The 16,659-nt window shown below is 34.6% G+C and overlaps 1 protein-coding gene across 1 annotated transcript in view; it reads left to right on the forward strand.

The window, feature by feature from the left end:
- The window catches only part of Ttc6 (tetratricopeptide repeat domain 6), a 163,518-nt gene that overhangs the window by 35,470 nt on the left and 111,389 nt on the right, over window positions 1–16,659 (forward strand). The window contains 2 exon segments of the mRNA XM_087208003.1: window positions 8,188–8,216; window positions 9,488–9,598. Of these exon segments, the coding sequence (XP_087064129.1) occupies window positions 8,188–8,216; window positions 9,488–9,598 (140 nt within the window).

Raw genomic sequence — 16,659 nt, forward strand, 5'->3', positions numbered from 1 at the left:
CATCACTGTCTTTGTCTCTTCTAATTTTGGTTTGAAGTCTCTTTGTCAAGGTATAATTCTAGTTACTCCTGCTTGCTTTCAGGCACCTTGGAGTATCATTTTCTATGCTTTTAATCATATGTGTCTTTGTGGTGAGGTGTATTTCTTGCAGGCAACATATAGTTGAGTTTTGTGTTTTTGGTCCAGTCTGCTAGTGTGTGTCTTTTTTTTTTTTTTTTGGTACCGGGGATCAAACTTGGGACCTTGTGCTTGTGAGGCAGGTGCCAGAACCACTGAGCTAAATCCCAGGCCCAAGTGTGTGTCTTTTAATTGTTGAATTAAGGCTATTTACATTAAGTGTTATCATTGAAAGATATATATTAAAAGATATATATTATAATGAAAGATATATATATATTATATATATTAATTTCTGTCAGTTTGTTGTTTCTTTAGTGTCATGGTTTAGATCTAAAATATTCCTCCAAATTCTTATGTGTTCAGGAGTGGAGCTATTAAAAGATGATTGGATTATAGAGGTGCTATATCATCAGTGGATTAATCCATTGATGAATTTATAGCTAACTGTGCTGTTAGGAGGTGTGACCTAATTGGAGGTTGGTGACTGAGGGGATGATCTGGAAGGGTTAGTCTTGTGTGTAGCTCCTCACTTCCTTTCCTGTTTCCTGATTGTCAAAACCTGAAAAGCTTTCCTTCACCATGCCCTTCCACCATGTTATTCTACCTTGGAGACAGCCAGCAATGGACTAAATCCCACAAAACTTCGAGCCAAATTAAACCTTTCCTCATTTAAGTGGTGGGTGTTGGTATTTTGTCCCAGTGATGGGAAAGCTGACTAATACATCTAGTGTTTGACTCATCCCTAATTTTCACTAGTTTATCTACTCTCCCAATAAGATTTAGTCTTTCCCTTGGTCCTGCACTTGCCATTGTCTTCTTCTGTTTTTAGGATTCCCAAAAGTACTTTCTGAAATGCTACCTTAGTTGTCATGAATTTATTTAGATCATAATTATCTTGGAAAGTCTTTATTTCTCCCTTGATTTGAAGGGTATCGTAATCTAGATTTGGCAATTATTTTCTTTCCAGGCTTAGGATACATCATTCCAAGCCCTCTTGACTTTTAGAGTTTCTTTTCAGAAGTCTGCTGTTACTCTGAAAGGTTTGCCATTTTAAGTGATTTGGTGTTTTCTCTCTAATCACTTTTAGTATCCTTTCTTTCTTTTGAGTTTACATCAGTTTTACTGTGGTACGTTATGAGGAGGTTCTTTTGTGTTCATGTGTATTTGGATTTCTAAATCCCTCCAGTACCTGGGTATTCATTTCCTTCTCAAGATTTGGTAATTTTTATGTTACAGCTTCAATGAATAGGATTTTATGTTTTTAGCATGTACTTCCTCATCCTCTTGAGGCCAGTGAGTCTTACATTTCATCTTTTAGATTTGTCCAAGAGCTGTTGAATTATGTTTTCATTTCTTATTCTTTTATCCATATTCCTATGTGAATGTTACAGTACATCCATCTTGTCTTTAAGCCCTGATATTCTTTATTGATTTCTTTTGCCTACTGCTGAGGCTTTCAATTGAGTTTTTTTTTTATTTGACTATTTGAGGATTTTATTTCCAGGATTTCTGTTTGGTTCTTTTTCAGAATAACTATCTCTTTAATGAAGTAGTCTTTCACATCCTGTATTGTCTTCATTAATTAATTCAGTAGTTTGTATTTTAGTTTGAGCTTATTATTTAGGAATTGGTTCATTTATCTGATTATATCTTCTTTGATCTCATGGATCATTTTAACCAGCAATTTAAAATTTTTAGTCTGGAATTTCATTCAATTCAGTATGCATGGAGTCAGTGTTTTTGGAGTTATGAATTTTTGGAGGGATTTTGTTGCTTTATTTTCTTATGATCCTTGTTTTGTGTTGAAGTTTGCAGATCAGCTGGGATGGATATCTCTACCATAATTGTATGGAGATCTTTTAACTGCTTTCTCTTTGTGATGTACTCTTGGTCACTTACAGAGGCAGAGGGAATTACTTAAAATGACTTCTTGCCCATGTCCACTCCAAGTGCATCTTCTGCTTGTTCTACCAGGGAAAGGGGAAAGGGGTTCTCCTAAAATGGTTCTCCAATGCAGCCTATTTAAATCTAGAGAGAAAAGCTGAGAATTATCACTTCCATCCTTTATCACTTGACTGAACTCAGATATCTTTTCTTCTAAGGCTGTATTTCTCACCACTAGCAAAGTCCATATGCACAAGAGTGCCCCGGGGATTTTCTTTTCTTGCCAGATTGAAAGGGGAAGTTCTTGTCCTCCACTGAGCTGCAATTTGTTTAGTGCTGGAGTGTGTTATTTCTGCTATTTATCTTTCAAATATCATTATTTCTGTGTTTTGCATGGTTTCTTATTCAAGTTGCAATGTAGTCATTTCCTATGGTTCCCTATCTCTGCAGTGGGCCATATAATTGGTTTGGATGAATATTCTGGAGTTATTTTGAGTGCTGGCTGCCTGTAGCCTGCCATCCTCCAGAACCTATCCCTTATATGTCTTTTTAAATGTAATTCCTGACATTTGTATTTAGTTCAGGAGCCATTTGAAAGTTACTTAGATGATTACTTGTGTTTAAATGGTTTCTCGCTTAGCACCATTATTTATTTTCATACTTTAACTTCCTGTTTTGAGCCCTTAATTGCCTCTTCCAATAATTTTCAGTTCATGCCATGTGGTCAGTTCATGTGTTGTGAATTTTCTGAGCTGAGTATGCCTGTGATCCTCTCTGCAAAGGACACATGCAGAATTCTGAGCCAAGTGGGGAGAATGTCCTCATTCTCTACTTAGTTTAAGCTCATTGCCAAATTATTGTGTGTCTCTCAACTTCTTGGGGTCACCCATGGAAAGTATTTTTCAGATTCTTGCCTGTAGAAACTTATTAGAACCTGGGACCAATGTCTGAGACAGATTTGACTGTTGTCCTAATCCATCCCACCTCTGCACTGTTATCTGCCTAAAAACCTATTTGCATTTGCCAAATTAACCCTTGGAATTTCTGCCCTCCAAGTCATCACTTGCTTTCAGAATATGACCACATACTTTTTCTTGGGTACAAGCTCAGACCCCTGCTATATTCTAATTAAATATTTAAAAAGAATATGCTTAGATATGTTCTTATTTCTATCAACTTTTTTTTTCTGAAACAGGACAGCATGAACTCTTTTAACTTACCTACACTTAAAAAAATCAATTAGATGCTTTCCTGACTTTTACTTTTCATTTATTTTATGCTTTAGAAAGCTCAAATGTTCCCATTCCATTTGTCCATTTTCTCACTTTGATTATATCATTGTCTTTCCATTGCTTCCCTCTGACTCTCATCATTTTTGTTTATAATTTGAAAGATCTTATTTGTCATCTGCCTCTTTAATTTTCTTCATTAACATATTAAAAGCTCTGATTTGAAATATATTTAAATATTTTAATATAATTTCAGTTTATTTTTCTTCAAACCTTCCTGTTTCATTCACTCTGGTTTTTTTCATCTTGCTGTTTTTTTCAGTCCATTATGTTTACTCTGCATAGAATCTGATTTTTTGATAGAATTAATATCTTCTTGCATGTTTGAGGATTTAACACGGTTTATATTGAGTATATTTCTTTGAGATTCCAAGGTGTTGTCTCCTTTCCTTTACTCTTCAGCAAGTCTTTTTTTCAGGGTACATAATTTGCGCTTTTTTCTCTTTACTAACTTGTGACCTTAATCTCTTCTGGCCAGCCAGGATACTTTGTGGACCATCTTTTTTTCTTTTTTTTGGTACTGGGGATCAAACTCTGGACCTTGCACTTGTGAGGCAGGCGATGGAACCACTGAGCTAAATCCCCGGCTCCTGGGGATCATCTTTTAAACTAATCTCTCCCAATGCCTCATCTATTTTGTAGGTTGGCTCTATCTATTTCTTCATACTATTTGGTGAAGCCCTATTCTCATAACTTCTTTTAGTTCTTTAGTAGAGGAAATTTGTTTTGATTTTTTTGACTATGTTTAATATAGATGACTTTTAAACATTTTTCCAGTAAGTCCAACATCTGGGTTTCCTCAGGAATGGATTCTATTGATTGTTTTGTTTCCTGAGTTGGGCTGTGTCTTCTTGTTTCTTTGCATGTATCACATTTTTTTTGTTGTAAACTGGAGATCTAAAACAATATAATGTGATAACTGTGGAAATCAGATCCCCCTTTCCTTACAAGATTTGTTACTATTTCTGCTTATTGCTGTTTTTTTGTTGTCATTAATAAAGTATAATGATTTTCTTGAACTAGTTCTTTAAAGCCCATATTCTTTGTTGTGTATGTTCACCGAAGAGTCTCATTGGCTAGTGTCAACTAATGATCGCACATAGATTTCTTTGAATGCCTGGAAGAAATATCTTTCATACTTTGCCAAGTTTCTGCTTACCCAGGCAAGCAGATTACAACTCTTCTTTAACCTTCACTTTCAGCTTTCCTAGTGTACTATGATTGGTCAGAGGTGAAAATTCTTGGTTTTAGAAGTTTTTTCTGAGCATGTGCAGTTTGTGGGGTGCATACCATCCTACACATGGATGTAGACTAAAGCCACCATTATATTACTTTTATTATTAGCTTTATTTTTCAAAGGTACTACTTAGCCAGAAAGCCGGTTATTGCAAGTTAAAGTACTAAAAAGCCCACTGTTCTTAATATTCATTCATTTTTATCGAATAAATACTTTCTATAGAGTTGCTATAGGCCTTTCAATAATAAATGATTAAACATGCAAGTAAAGGAAAGTTTGGTCCATATACAGGAAAAAAAAGCAATGAAAAGAAATTATCCTTAAGAAAGTCTACACATTGGACTTACTACACAAATATCTATTTTTATTTGCTTTTAATTTCATTGGAAAGTTAAGCTGGTTTTGGCTATTTTCATGTCATTTTAGCCATGCCTTTTTAGCTCAATATAATGTTTTTGCTAGTCATTTATTTTGTTTCTTATGTAACTATTTTTATTTTGAGAATGGCATCTTTACTGGTTGATGATGGTATGAATTTTTGTTTGTTCAGTTTATAAGAAGTGACTGTAGGGGCCAGGAGTGTAGCTCAGCAGTGCAGTGTATGCCTGGAAAGCACAAATCCATGAGTTCCATTCCTGGTACCAAAACCAACCAACCAAACAAACAAACAAAAAAGAAATGACTTTAACTTCTGCTTTGATCTGATAGTTTTTCAGTTGATTTTCTTTTTCCTTTCCAATATATTGTCACACAATCTCTTTATAGTGACATTTTCATCTTTCCCCTTAAATTATTTATGCCATTCATTCCTCTTCTCTTTCTTTTTTTAGTTTTGGGGATTAAACCTGATTTTTTTTTTCTTATTGTGATGGATCTGATCTGTTTGATGTTCTACTGTGAAGTACAATGTTTGGTGCAGGTTCTCTTGCAGGGGTTGGCAAAATTTTCTTTTTTGTTTCCATTCATTGCTAAATGAATGTTGAATTTTATTGATATTATTTCTGAGTGTTTGAGATAATCATGTAGATTTTTGTTAATCTTTTTTATTTATTTACTTTTTTGATTTGGAGTGTCACTGTGTCTCTCACCCAGGCTGGTGCTGTTCTTGTGAGTTCACATGATCCTCCCACCTCAACCTTAGTAGTATCTGGCAATGCAGGGGTAAGCTACCATGCCTAGATCTTAATTTATAATCTCAAAAATTTGTAACGAATTATCTATATAGTCTGGGAACACTTCCTTTGGTCAAGATGTATCATATCTAGATAAATGTCTTGATTTTCTTTGCATATATTTTCTTTGGGATTTATGCATTTATGTTTACAAAAAGATGTAAGCTGTAGGTATCTATATTAAGGTATTTTATATCCTTGGCATTTTAATTATATTACCTTTACTAAATATATTGAGAAAAATTTAAAAACTACTTTTATTATGAAATATTTCCAATGAAAAACAAGTAGTCATCAGTCAAATTTTTCAAAATTAAATATTTTATCATATTCACTTCATATTGCTTAAATAAGTAGAAAGTTACAAGCAAAGTAGAAACCTCCTTTGTACTACTTCACAATAATTCCTTCAACAAAAATGTGAACAGTAAGCATACTGAGGAGATGTGAATTTGGTGCTTATCACACTTACATTTTTATACTTTAATGATATATTTATAAACACAGAACTTTGCAAACAATTATTGGTGGGATTTCACATTTAGTGTCTAGTTAGTATAATTATTATAGGTGAAGTCTCTGGAACCAGGTGGTCTTGGCTTGAAGTTTCTAACTATAGTAGTAGATATGTGTATTTCTGTTGTCAATTCTGTTAGTTTTTGTTTTCTTTTGTTGTTAGTGCATACTGTTACATCTTTGGAGTTACTTCATCCTTTTATTATTATGAAATAACTGTCTGCCTATTTCTACTGTCTCTTGTTTTGAGGTCAGCTGTGTCTGATATTAACATAACCACTCCATTGACAACATTGTCCTCTCGGTGACAATGAATTTTTCACTGTGCCCTTGATGAAAAGTTGTTTCACTTTGATTTTTGAAAAACATTTTTGCTAAACAAAGGGTTTTGTGTTAACAGTTACTTTCTGTCTGTACTAGCACCTTTGAATACACCTTGCTTCTTTGTCTCGTATAGTTCTGACAAGAAATCTGTGGTATTAGCCTATTGTAATTAGTCTTCGATAATTTTTTTCTCTATACTTAGCATTTCTTTTGTTTCTTTGGATACTTCTGACATTTTCCTTTATTTTTGGCTTTTCTTATTTTGTTTCTAATGTACCTGGTGCTGTGTTTGTGTGCTTCTGCTTGTTGTTTACTAAGCTTCTTATATAGGGGGTTTAGAGTTGTCATGAAATTTGGAAAAGTTTTGACAAATTTTGTGCAAATATTTTCTGATCCTAACAACCCTTTTCTGAGGCTCCAATTAAATATATGTTAGACTGAGTATTTTTTCATTTTATTTCAATTTTATTTCTGTATTTCGTCTTGCATGGTTTCTGCAATGTCTATATGTTAACTAACATTTTCTTCTTCCCCGTCTTCTCTGTCATTAAGGCCAATCAGTGAGGTTTTTATTTCAAATAATGTGTGATTGACCTGTACACATCCGAATGATTCTGTTTTTTTAAATTTTTACATCTGTACCTTTTTATTTTACTTTGAACATTTGTAATATTTATATTAGAAATTTAAAGCCCTTATATCCTAATTCCAATATCTTTGTCATTAGTGGGTAAATTTCTGCTGATTTCATCTGGTTATATATTACACATTATGCTTTTATATTCAACTAGTAACTTGGGATGCTAGACATTGTAGAGTTTACACTTTAAACTTTTTTTATATATCCTTTTATTGGTACATTTTAGATCTATAATATAATGGCATTCATCATTGGAGATATGCACCTTTACATACTCTCTTGGTTCTTAATTTTCCCCCTTCCCCTGGCCTCCTTTCAACCCCTCCATCCCTCCCTATTTACAAAGACTTTGTTTCCTTTTTTTTCCATTTTCTCATATTAATTCCATTCCCTTCTTTCCTTTCCCCTACCCTTCCCACTTCCCCTTCCCCTTTGCCCCTTTTCTTCCTATTTTACGTTATCTATTATACCTTTTAGTCCTTATTTACACTTTCAGTTTCTCACTCTAGAGAAACTATTCGGTATTTACACATGTGTGCCCTATTTATTTCACTTGAGAGTATCGCTTCAATGTGCATCCATTTAGCAATAAATGTCTCTAATTTCTCATTTTTGATGGCTGAGTAGTACTCCATTTTATAAAAAAACCACATTTTCTTTATCCAGTCTCCAGTTGATGGGCATTTGGGCTGTTTCCAAGTTTTATCTATTACAAACTTACACTTTAAACATTATCAAGGTTCATCCTAAAAGGCAGCCAACTTGTAAAGCAGCTTGATCTTTCCAAAAATTATTTTAAAGTGTTTGAAGTCCAGAGAACCCTTTACTCTAGGAGTAAATTTAGCAGTACTACTGTGGTCCTTCTGGGGATTATAATGAAAGTAGTATGTATTCAGCCTGTCTGGTGGGAGAGCTAATGATTCCAAGTCTTGTATGAGCTCTGGGAATTGTGGCTTATAGCTCCTTGGTAATTCTTTTCCTCCCTCTTACTCTTTCTTTATCTAGCCACATGGATTTCCCCATCACATGACCAGGTTGGTACTTGGCTAAAGACTCAAGCACCCTGTGCAGATTTCTGAGGCTCTTCCTGTATATAGTACATCTCTAGACTGTGTCTTATAAGTTCTAGAATCTTTGTTTTACTATTTGATTTCTCTCTTCAACTTTGTGAAATACCTGGGCTCTGTTTGGTTTTCCCTTTTGTATTATGGTCTGGAAATCATGTCAGGCAGAAGAAATATGAAGGTAACTGTAGCTTTTACTTTGTTTACTTTGATTATCTCTGTCATCATAGTCCTGCACTGCCTGTTGTCCAATCCTAAAAGAGTTTAAGTTTTGTTCAATTTTATAGTTATTTTATCAAGAGGGTAGAAATACAAACTAAAGGCCTGAGCTGGATTCTTTTAACAAAGAAAAATGTTTTTAAAGCAGGTTTTTAAGCACAACAGGCATTCAAATTTTGCTGTTGACATTACTAAAAGACTAGAGGAAAAGGGACTTAAAAAGTGATATAGTTGAATGCCCACTTTAAGGTTGATAAAACTGAGGTGGGGGAAAATAAAATAACTTGACTGTTGCCTGATCTATGGATTTATAGTTTGGAGAGAAGCAGGGTCTCTTTATTCCTGGCTTGTTGTTAATCATTGTAATGTGCTGTCTCCTTACCATCTCAAATGAATAGAGTATATCAGTGCAACTGGCATTTGTAAAAATAAGAACCACACTAGAAGTAATATCCTATGAAGTTTTAATGACATACATATTCTTTTTTATTCTGGATTAGACTGAATTTTTGTTATTAACTTTCTTGTGCAGTGTTTTGTAGTATCTGATTTAATGGCAATGTTTGATTTGTCTAATTAAATTTAATAATATATTTGTAGAGATGAACAATTTAAAAGGCCATGGAACTGAAAGAAGGTAAAAATGTTTTTTCTTTGTAAAATTTTTATTTTAATGTAATACAAGCAGATATTAATAAAAAAGTATAAAAACAGTTATGAAAATAATTTTTCATCATAAAAATAGAGTATAACAATGGTAAATGCACTGTATATTATGATCTTAAAAGAATATATTTTCAATTGCTGTCTCTCAGCTAATTTCCTAATCATACTATACCTTTTAAAAAATATTTTTAATGCACCTTTTTTGTGTACTTCTTATTACTGCATGTTATTGAGTAGTTTATATTTCTATTATATATTTTTCATTTACTGATTAATTGATAAATTTTACTATAGTAAATAATACATCTCAATGATTTCTAAATTGGCATCATTTTATTTCTCTCTCTCTCTTCAAGGATATATCTTTAATGGGAAAAATACATGTCAAAATACCTCAGAGGCAAGCAGAAACACCAAAGATGAAAGCAGAGCAAGTGTCACAGTTGAATGTTGGGGAATCTAAAATGGTAAAGTCTTCAATAAAAATCCTCCTTGCCTATGTTAAAGTGGTACTCTGTTTCCTGTTGCTTGAATGGTTATATAAAGAGTTTAAATTTTTTCCTCTAATTTATTTTAGACATGTGTTTAACTGTAAGTGCACCTAATCCAACACACTGTTGGGAATGCTGGCTATTTTGGTTCACTGTGGCTGTCACAGACCTGAGCTAAGGTTCAAAACTTTTCAGAAGGAAAAGATTTTAACAGCTCTTCTAGTTTAGAAATATTTAGATCTGGTCAGTAGCTCAAGAGTTAATTAAAAATTATTAGCTTTTGTGAAAGCCACACTTTAATCTGTGTTTGGTTAAGAGTTATTAGAAGCATTGAAGAAGAGGAAAAACTTTTGTTGAGAAACATGGACAATTGATGACAGAAGTTTGTTGCAGAAACAGAGCTTCCTTTTGGTCCATAGTTGGCAAAAGTAATTGTGGAGTTCAAGGCAATCTGGACAGTATTCTCTGTGAAATGGGAAGTATTTACCTGTGTATAGAAATTCACATTTACATAAAAACATGGTATTATGATCAGTTCCTTTACATAGGATTCATAAAATGATATCATTAAATACAGAGCTTGCTCCTTTAGTCTTTAAAAAGAGGGCCCTATCTACGTAAATACCAAGCCCTCCCTTCACTTTTAGGATAACAGATCATGTTCAGAAACTATATGGAATCTCCTCTTGGAGATTCTGTTACAGCCATGGGTCCTATGATGTTAGTTACCACAAATGGTAGCACTACAGGAGTTTGAGGTGCTTCTGGATGAGACTGTGTTTTTTTCCCCTTTGTATTCTCATCACCTGAGTTTCCTCACCTAGTAGCTACTTGGCCATATTCTGTGGATAAGTCCATTGTGAAGCCTCACCACACACACTGTGGTTTTAAGATTGATCTCTAGCATGCCTCCAGGTGACACTGTTTACATATCCTCTAGTAGATATAGTAAAGTAAAAATGAAAGACCAATTAGGATTAACAAAATAGAAACTTTCATTAGTAGCTAAAGGTGACTTAATGTCATTTACTACATTTATGTAAAGAGAAAGGAAACTGAAAAAGGCTATCAGGTGCCAAGCTTAAACATAATCTTGATTATCTAAAATTAAGATTTAAACAAGGATATCAATTTCTTTGTAATTCTGTGGAACTATCCACTTAGCATTGACATTTACAAGCAATTGCTGAACCTCTCCTGGCTACTGGCTTTTTGGGAAGCTCATCTCTTTTTGAGATGGAAAATATTCCTTTTTATTTCATTGTTTTTTTTTCATTAAATTTATTGGTACATTTTAGTTATTCAGTAAAGTTACATTCATCATTGGGAATTTGTAACTTTAGGTGATAGATCTTGGTTCTTATTTTTTCCCCATTCCTCTGCCCTCCCTTCAACCCCTCCACCCCTCCCTATTTACTAAGATTTTGTTTCCATTTTTTCCTTTTCTCATAGTTTTTCCTTTCCCTTCTCCCTACCGCTCCCACTTCCACTTCCCCTTTAGAACTTTTCTTCCTATTTCACATTATCAATTAAACATTTTGATCCTTATTTACACTTTCAGTTTCTCACAAAAGAGAAACTATTCAGTATTTATACATGTGTGTCCTATTTATTTCACTTAAGAGCATGGCCTCAATGTGCATCCATTTAGCTGTAAATGTCTCTAGTTTCTGGTTCTTTATGGCTGAGTAGTACTCCATTTTATAAAAAACCCCACATTTTCTTTATCTGGTCTCCAGTTTCATGGGCAATAGGGCCATTTCCAAGTTTTAGCTGTTACAAACTGTGCTTCTAAAAACATGGGTGTGCATATATCTCTGCGGTATTATTCTTTTAATTCTTTTGAGAAGATACCCACCAGGGGAATAGCTGGGTCAAATGGGACCTCTAATCCTAATTCATTGAGGTATCTCCATACTGATTTCCACAGTGGTTGCACCAGTCTACATTCCCACTAACAATGAGGAAGGGTTCCTTTCTCCCCACACCCCCACCAGGATTTGTTATTGGTTGATTTCTTGATAGCAACCATTCTTTCTGGGGTGAGGTGGAATCCTAGTGTTGTTTTCATCTGCATCTCTTCAATGACCAGTGATGTCGAGCATTTTTTCATATGTTTATTTGCTGCTTTTACTTCTTTGTCTGAGAAATGTCTGTTTATTTCAGATGCCCTTTTTTGAATTGGGTCTTTAAATTTGGGGGGTCTGATTTTTTAAAGTTCTTTATATATTTTAGATAGCAATCCTTTGAGGAACAGCTGGTAAAATTTTTTCCCACATTGTGGATTGTCTTTTAGCTCTGTTGATGGTTTCTGTTGGAGTGCAGAAGCTTTTTTTTTCCCCTATAAGTTTATTGGTACATTTTAGGTATAAAACACAGTTGCATACATCATTGGCACCTTGTACCTTAACATGATGTATCTTGGTTCTTATTTTTTTCCCCTTCCCCTCCCCTCCCTTCACCCCCTCCAACCCTTCCCTATTTGCAGAGATTTTGTTTCCATTTTTTTCTTTTCTCATATTTATTCTTTTCTCTTCTTTCCTTTCCCCTACCTCTCCCACTTCCCCTACTCCTTTAGACCTTTTCTTCCTATTACACAATATCAATTATACATTTTAAAAATTATAATATCAAGATCTAGGAGATATTACCACAGATTTTACAGAATTTAAAAGGGTATAGAAAACACATTACAAAAATCTTTTTTGAAATAAATTTGACAACTTCTAAGAAGTACTTTGGAAGACAAATTAATGAAACTGACTCTGGAGGAAATATAAAATTTGAATAGCACCTATTAAAGAATGTTCTTTAATATGTTCTATCTTGAAAACCTACCTATGTGACACCAGCAGGCTCATATACATTTTAACTGATAAATTATATCAAACATTTAAAGCAGAGGAAAGAAGGAACACTTCTCCCCTCATTTTAGGAAATCAACATTGTGCTAATACTAAAACTGGGTAAAGATAATAGAAGAAAATGTATCAACATAGATAAAAATTTGTTTAACAAAACAAACTATTAGAAGTCAGATCTGGCAGTATGTAGAAAGTGGTTTTATTATAGGGATGGTAGTGTTGGCTCAGCATTGGAAGATCCACCCCCATAAATTATCATTTTAACAGAGGAAAGGAAAAAGCCATATGATCCTGTCAGTAGTTGCAGAAAAAGTATTGGACTAAATTCTACAGCTGTTCATGGTAAAAAGCTATCAGGAGACTAGAAGTAGAACAGAACCTTCTCAACAGATAAGCCATGTACTCCATGCATCCAGCAAAAACGCCTTATATGAATGGAGAAGATACAATGCTTTCTCCCTAAGGTGAGGAACAAGGACAGATATAACTGCTCTTCATCTATCCATTAAACTTTGAAACATAGGCCCAAACCAAAATAGTCTGGCAATGAAATGACACAATTAGGATAGGATTGACAAGGTAGAAGTAAAATCTTTATATGTAGAAGAAATGATCATTTACAGAGAAAATACTAAGAAATCTCTAGGAGCCCCTAGAACTTGTATTTGGATTTAGCAGTATTAGAAAACACAAGGTATATATAAAAATTAAGGTCTGTACATACTTGCTATAAATGAAGAATTGGATATTGAAATTTAGAAGTTATGTAGGAGTACAAAGGACCTAGAAAAGTAAAAAAAAACCAAAGTGTTGGAAGACATTTATTACATCATTTTAAGGCTTCCTCTAAAGCTACAGTAATCTAGGCAGTGTTGGTGTAAGGAAAGACATATAGATCAATGGAATGAAACAGAGAATCTAGAAAGAGAACCACACATATATAGTTCACTGAGATTTGAAAGATTATTTAACATTAACATCTTATAGAACATAAACTCAATTCAAGAGCAGAAGAAAAGATAGTGTTTTCAGCAAGTGGTACTAGAACACCTGGTATCCGTATGTAAAAAATTAACCTCAACACTTTATTTTCATACATAAAAAACTTGAAAGGATCTATGAATCTAAATATGAAAGACTAAAACTACAAAACTTTAAGAAAAAATTATAAGGGAAAATGTTCATGAATTTAGGGTAGGCAAGAATTTCCTAGGATACAAAACATGATGGATACAAGAAATAAATTGATAAATGAGATTCCATCAAAATTTAGAACTTTAAATGACATCATTAAGAAAATGAAAAGTAGTCCTTAAACAGACCATATTTATAATACATATAACCTAAGACCAGAACATCTGAAGAACTTGTCTAGCTCATTAATAGACAACCCAATTAAAAGATAGACACAGGAAGATGATCAATAGCTGGTACAGCACAAGGAAAGGTGTGCAACACTAGAATCAGAAAAATACTAATCAGTACAATAACAAGATCATATTATACACTCATTAGGGAGATCAAGTTAAAAGTTTTACAAGAACAAATGTCAGCTTAGGTGTGAACCAGTTAGAACTGTCTAATACTACTAATGTGAATGTAAAATGATAAAACCATTTTGGAAAACAATATAGAAATTTCTTGTATTACTGTTAAGAACCAACAGTTCTGTTCTTAAGTTTTTACTTAAGAGGAATGAAAACACATGTTCACAGTAGATTTGTACATACACGTTGACTATTCCTTATCTGAAATTCTTGGGACCAGAGTGTTTCAGATTTTCATTTGAAATCCACTTGATCTGCAAAGAGGATAGCTACTCCTGCTTTTTTTCAGGTTCTTGTGACACGGAGTATTGTTTTCCATCCTTTGACTTTCAGTCTATGAGTTTCTTTTTGAATTAAATGTGTTTCTTGTATGCAGCATATTGTTGGATCTTGCTTCTTGACCCATTCTTCCAGTCTATTTCTTTTGATTGGTGAATTGAGACCATTAACATTGATGGTTATAACAGATATGTATTGACTTATCATTGTTGTGACTTTTTCTGTTTGTTGGATTCTCCCCCTTTGCATTTAATTTCTTGTTGCAACTGATGGATTCATTCTGCTGGGCTTCCTGGGTTTGTGATCCTCATTGTCTTTTTGTAGGATATTGTCTAAAATTTTTGGAGTGCTTGTTTGGTATTCATGAAGTTCCTAAGGTGCTCTTTGTCACGAAAGTATCTTATTTCTCCATCAATTTTGAAAGATAGTTTTGCAGGGTACATTGATCTGGGTTGGAGGCTGTTTTCTTTTAGAGCTTGGAATATGTCACTCCAAGCTCTTCTTGCATTGAGGGTTTGTGTTGAGAAGTCTGCTGTGATTCTGATGGGCTTTCCTTTGTATGTGATTTGTTTCTTTTCTCTCACTGCTTGTAGAATTTTGTTCTTCTGTTAGGTTTCCGGAATCTTAACTATTATATGCCTATGTGTAGATTTTTTTTTTGATCACGGCTAGTTGGAGTCCTATATGCCTCACTCATCTATATGTCAAGTTCTTTTCCCCTCCTTGGGAAGCTTTCTGCCACCACTTCTGTGAACAGTTTTTTTATGTCATCTGCACTCTCTCCTGTTTCTTCATCGACTCAGATCAGTCTTATGTTATTCTTCTTTCCATCATCTAGCATCTGCTGATTGATTTCTCATGGTCCCTTAAAATTTTAAAGAAATTTTTCTTTTCTTAGTTACTAATTGCAATCTTATCTTCTATATCTGAGATTATGTCCTCACATTGGGTCATTCTGCTGTGTAAACTTTCAACAGAGTTTTGAATCTCCTGGAAATCTGTTTGTATCTGTTTTATGGATTCCATTTGTTTCCTGTGTTGGGATTCCATCATGTTACTCAGCTCCTCTATTTTTTTATCTGTGTCCTCTCTAGATTTATTAATCAGGTCTTGCACTATGGGCATAGTCTCTGCTGTTATGTGAGAAATTATTTCTGATTTCATTTTTTCCAGATTCTCTTTTGTTGCCAATTCAGGGAGTCCAGGTGGTTGAGTATCAAAGTGTTCCATCTTGTTTCCCTTTGGGGTTGCTTTAGGTGATCTGGAAGTCTGGTTTTGAGACTTGTTTATGTGTGTTCTCATTTCGATGGGGCAGGGGGAGTTTGCTGTTGGCACCTGCACAACAGCTCACCTCCTCTGTGCTGGGGGTAGTGGTAATAAGACATCCAGGAAGCCTCCTCCTGGGTGTTGGGAGTGGCTCACCTCTGTGCTGGGGTGGTGGTGGTACAGTGTCCTGAAACCCTCCTCATGGGCACTGGGAGCAGCTCAACTCCCCTGTGCTGGCAGGGGTGGTACAGCAGCTCAGTATCCTCCTGGGTGCTGGGAGCAGCTCACCTCCTCTGTGCTGGGGAACGGTGGTGGTAAAGCGGCCTGGAAGCCTTCTCCTGGGTGCTTGGAGCAGCTCACCTCCTGTGTGCTGGGGGTGGTAGAAGCTTTTTAATAAGATGAGATCCCAATTGTTGATTCTCTGTGCTAGTTCCCGTGCTACTGAGGTTTTGTTCATAAAGTCTTTTCCTATGCCAATGTCTTCAAGAGTTCTACCTAACCTATCTTTCAGCAAGTTTAGTGTTTCTGTTTTAACAGAAACACTGTTTGATCCACTTTGATTTTAGTTTAGGGTATTATGAAAGATATGAGTCTAGTTTTAATCTTTGGCAGGTTGAAATCCAGTTTTTCCAGCACCATTTATGAAAGAGACTATCTTTTATCCACTGGGGGTGGTTGGCTCCTTTGTCATAGATGAGCTGGCTGAGAGTGTCTGGAGTTGTTTCTACATCTTCTAATCTATTCCACTGATCCCTGGGTCTGTTTCTTTGCCAGTACCATGCTGTTTTTATCACAGTGGGTTTGTAGTACAGTTTCAGGTTCAGGATTTTTGGGATTGTGATACCCCTTGCCATGTCTCTGTTGCCTAGAATTGCTTTTGCTAGTCTAGGTTTCTTATTGTTCCAAATGAATTTTTGGATTTTTTTCTCTAGTTCTGAAAAATATTTTGTTGAAATTTCAGCATTAAATTAAATCTATATAGCAGTTTTGGAAGTATGGCCCTTTTGACTATATTGGTTCTTCCTACCCAGGAACAAGGGATGTCTTTCCATTTTCTTGTATCCTCTTTGATCTCTTTTTT

Source organism: Heterocephalus glaber, unplaced genomic scaffold (assembly GCF_053883595.1).
Source record: "Heterocephalus glaber isolate CG9 unplaced genomic scaffold, H.glaber_assembly_v1.0 deba00000901, whole genome shotgun sequence".
NCBI classification, from domain to species: domain Eukaryota; kingdom Metazoa; phylum Chordata; class Mammalia; order Rodentia; family Bathyergidae; genus Heterocephalus; species Heterocephalus glaber.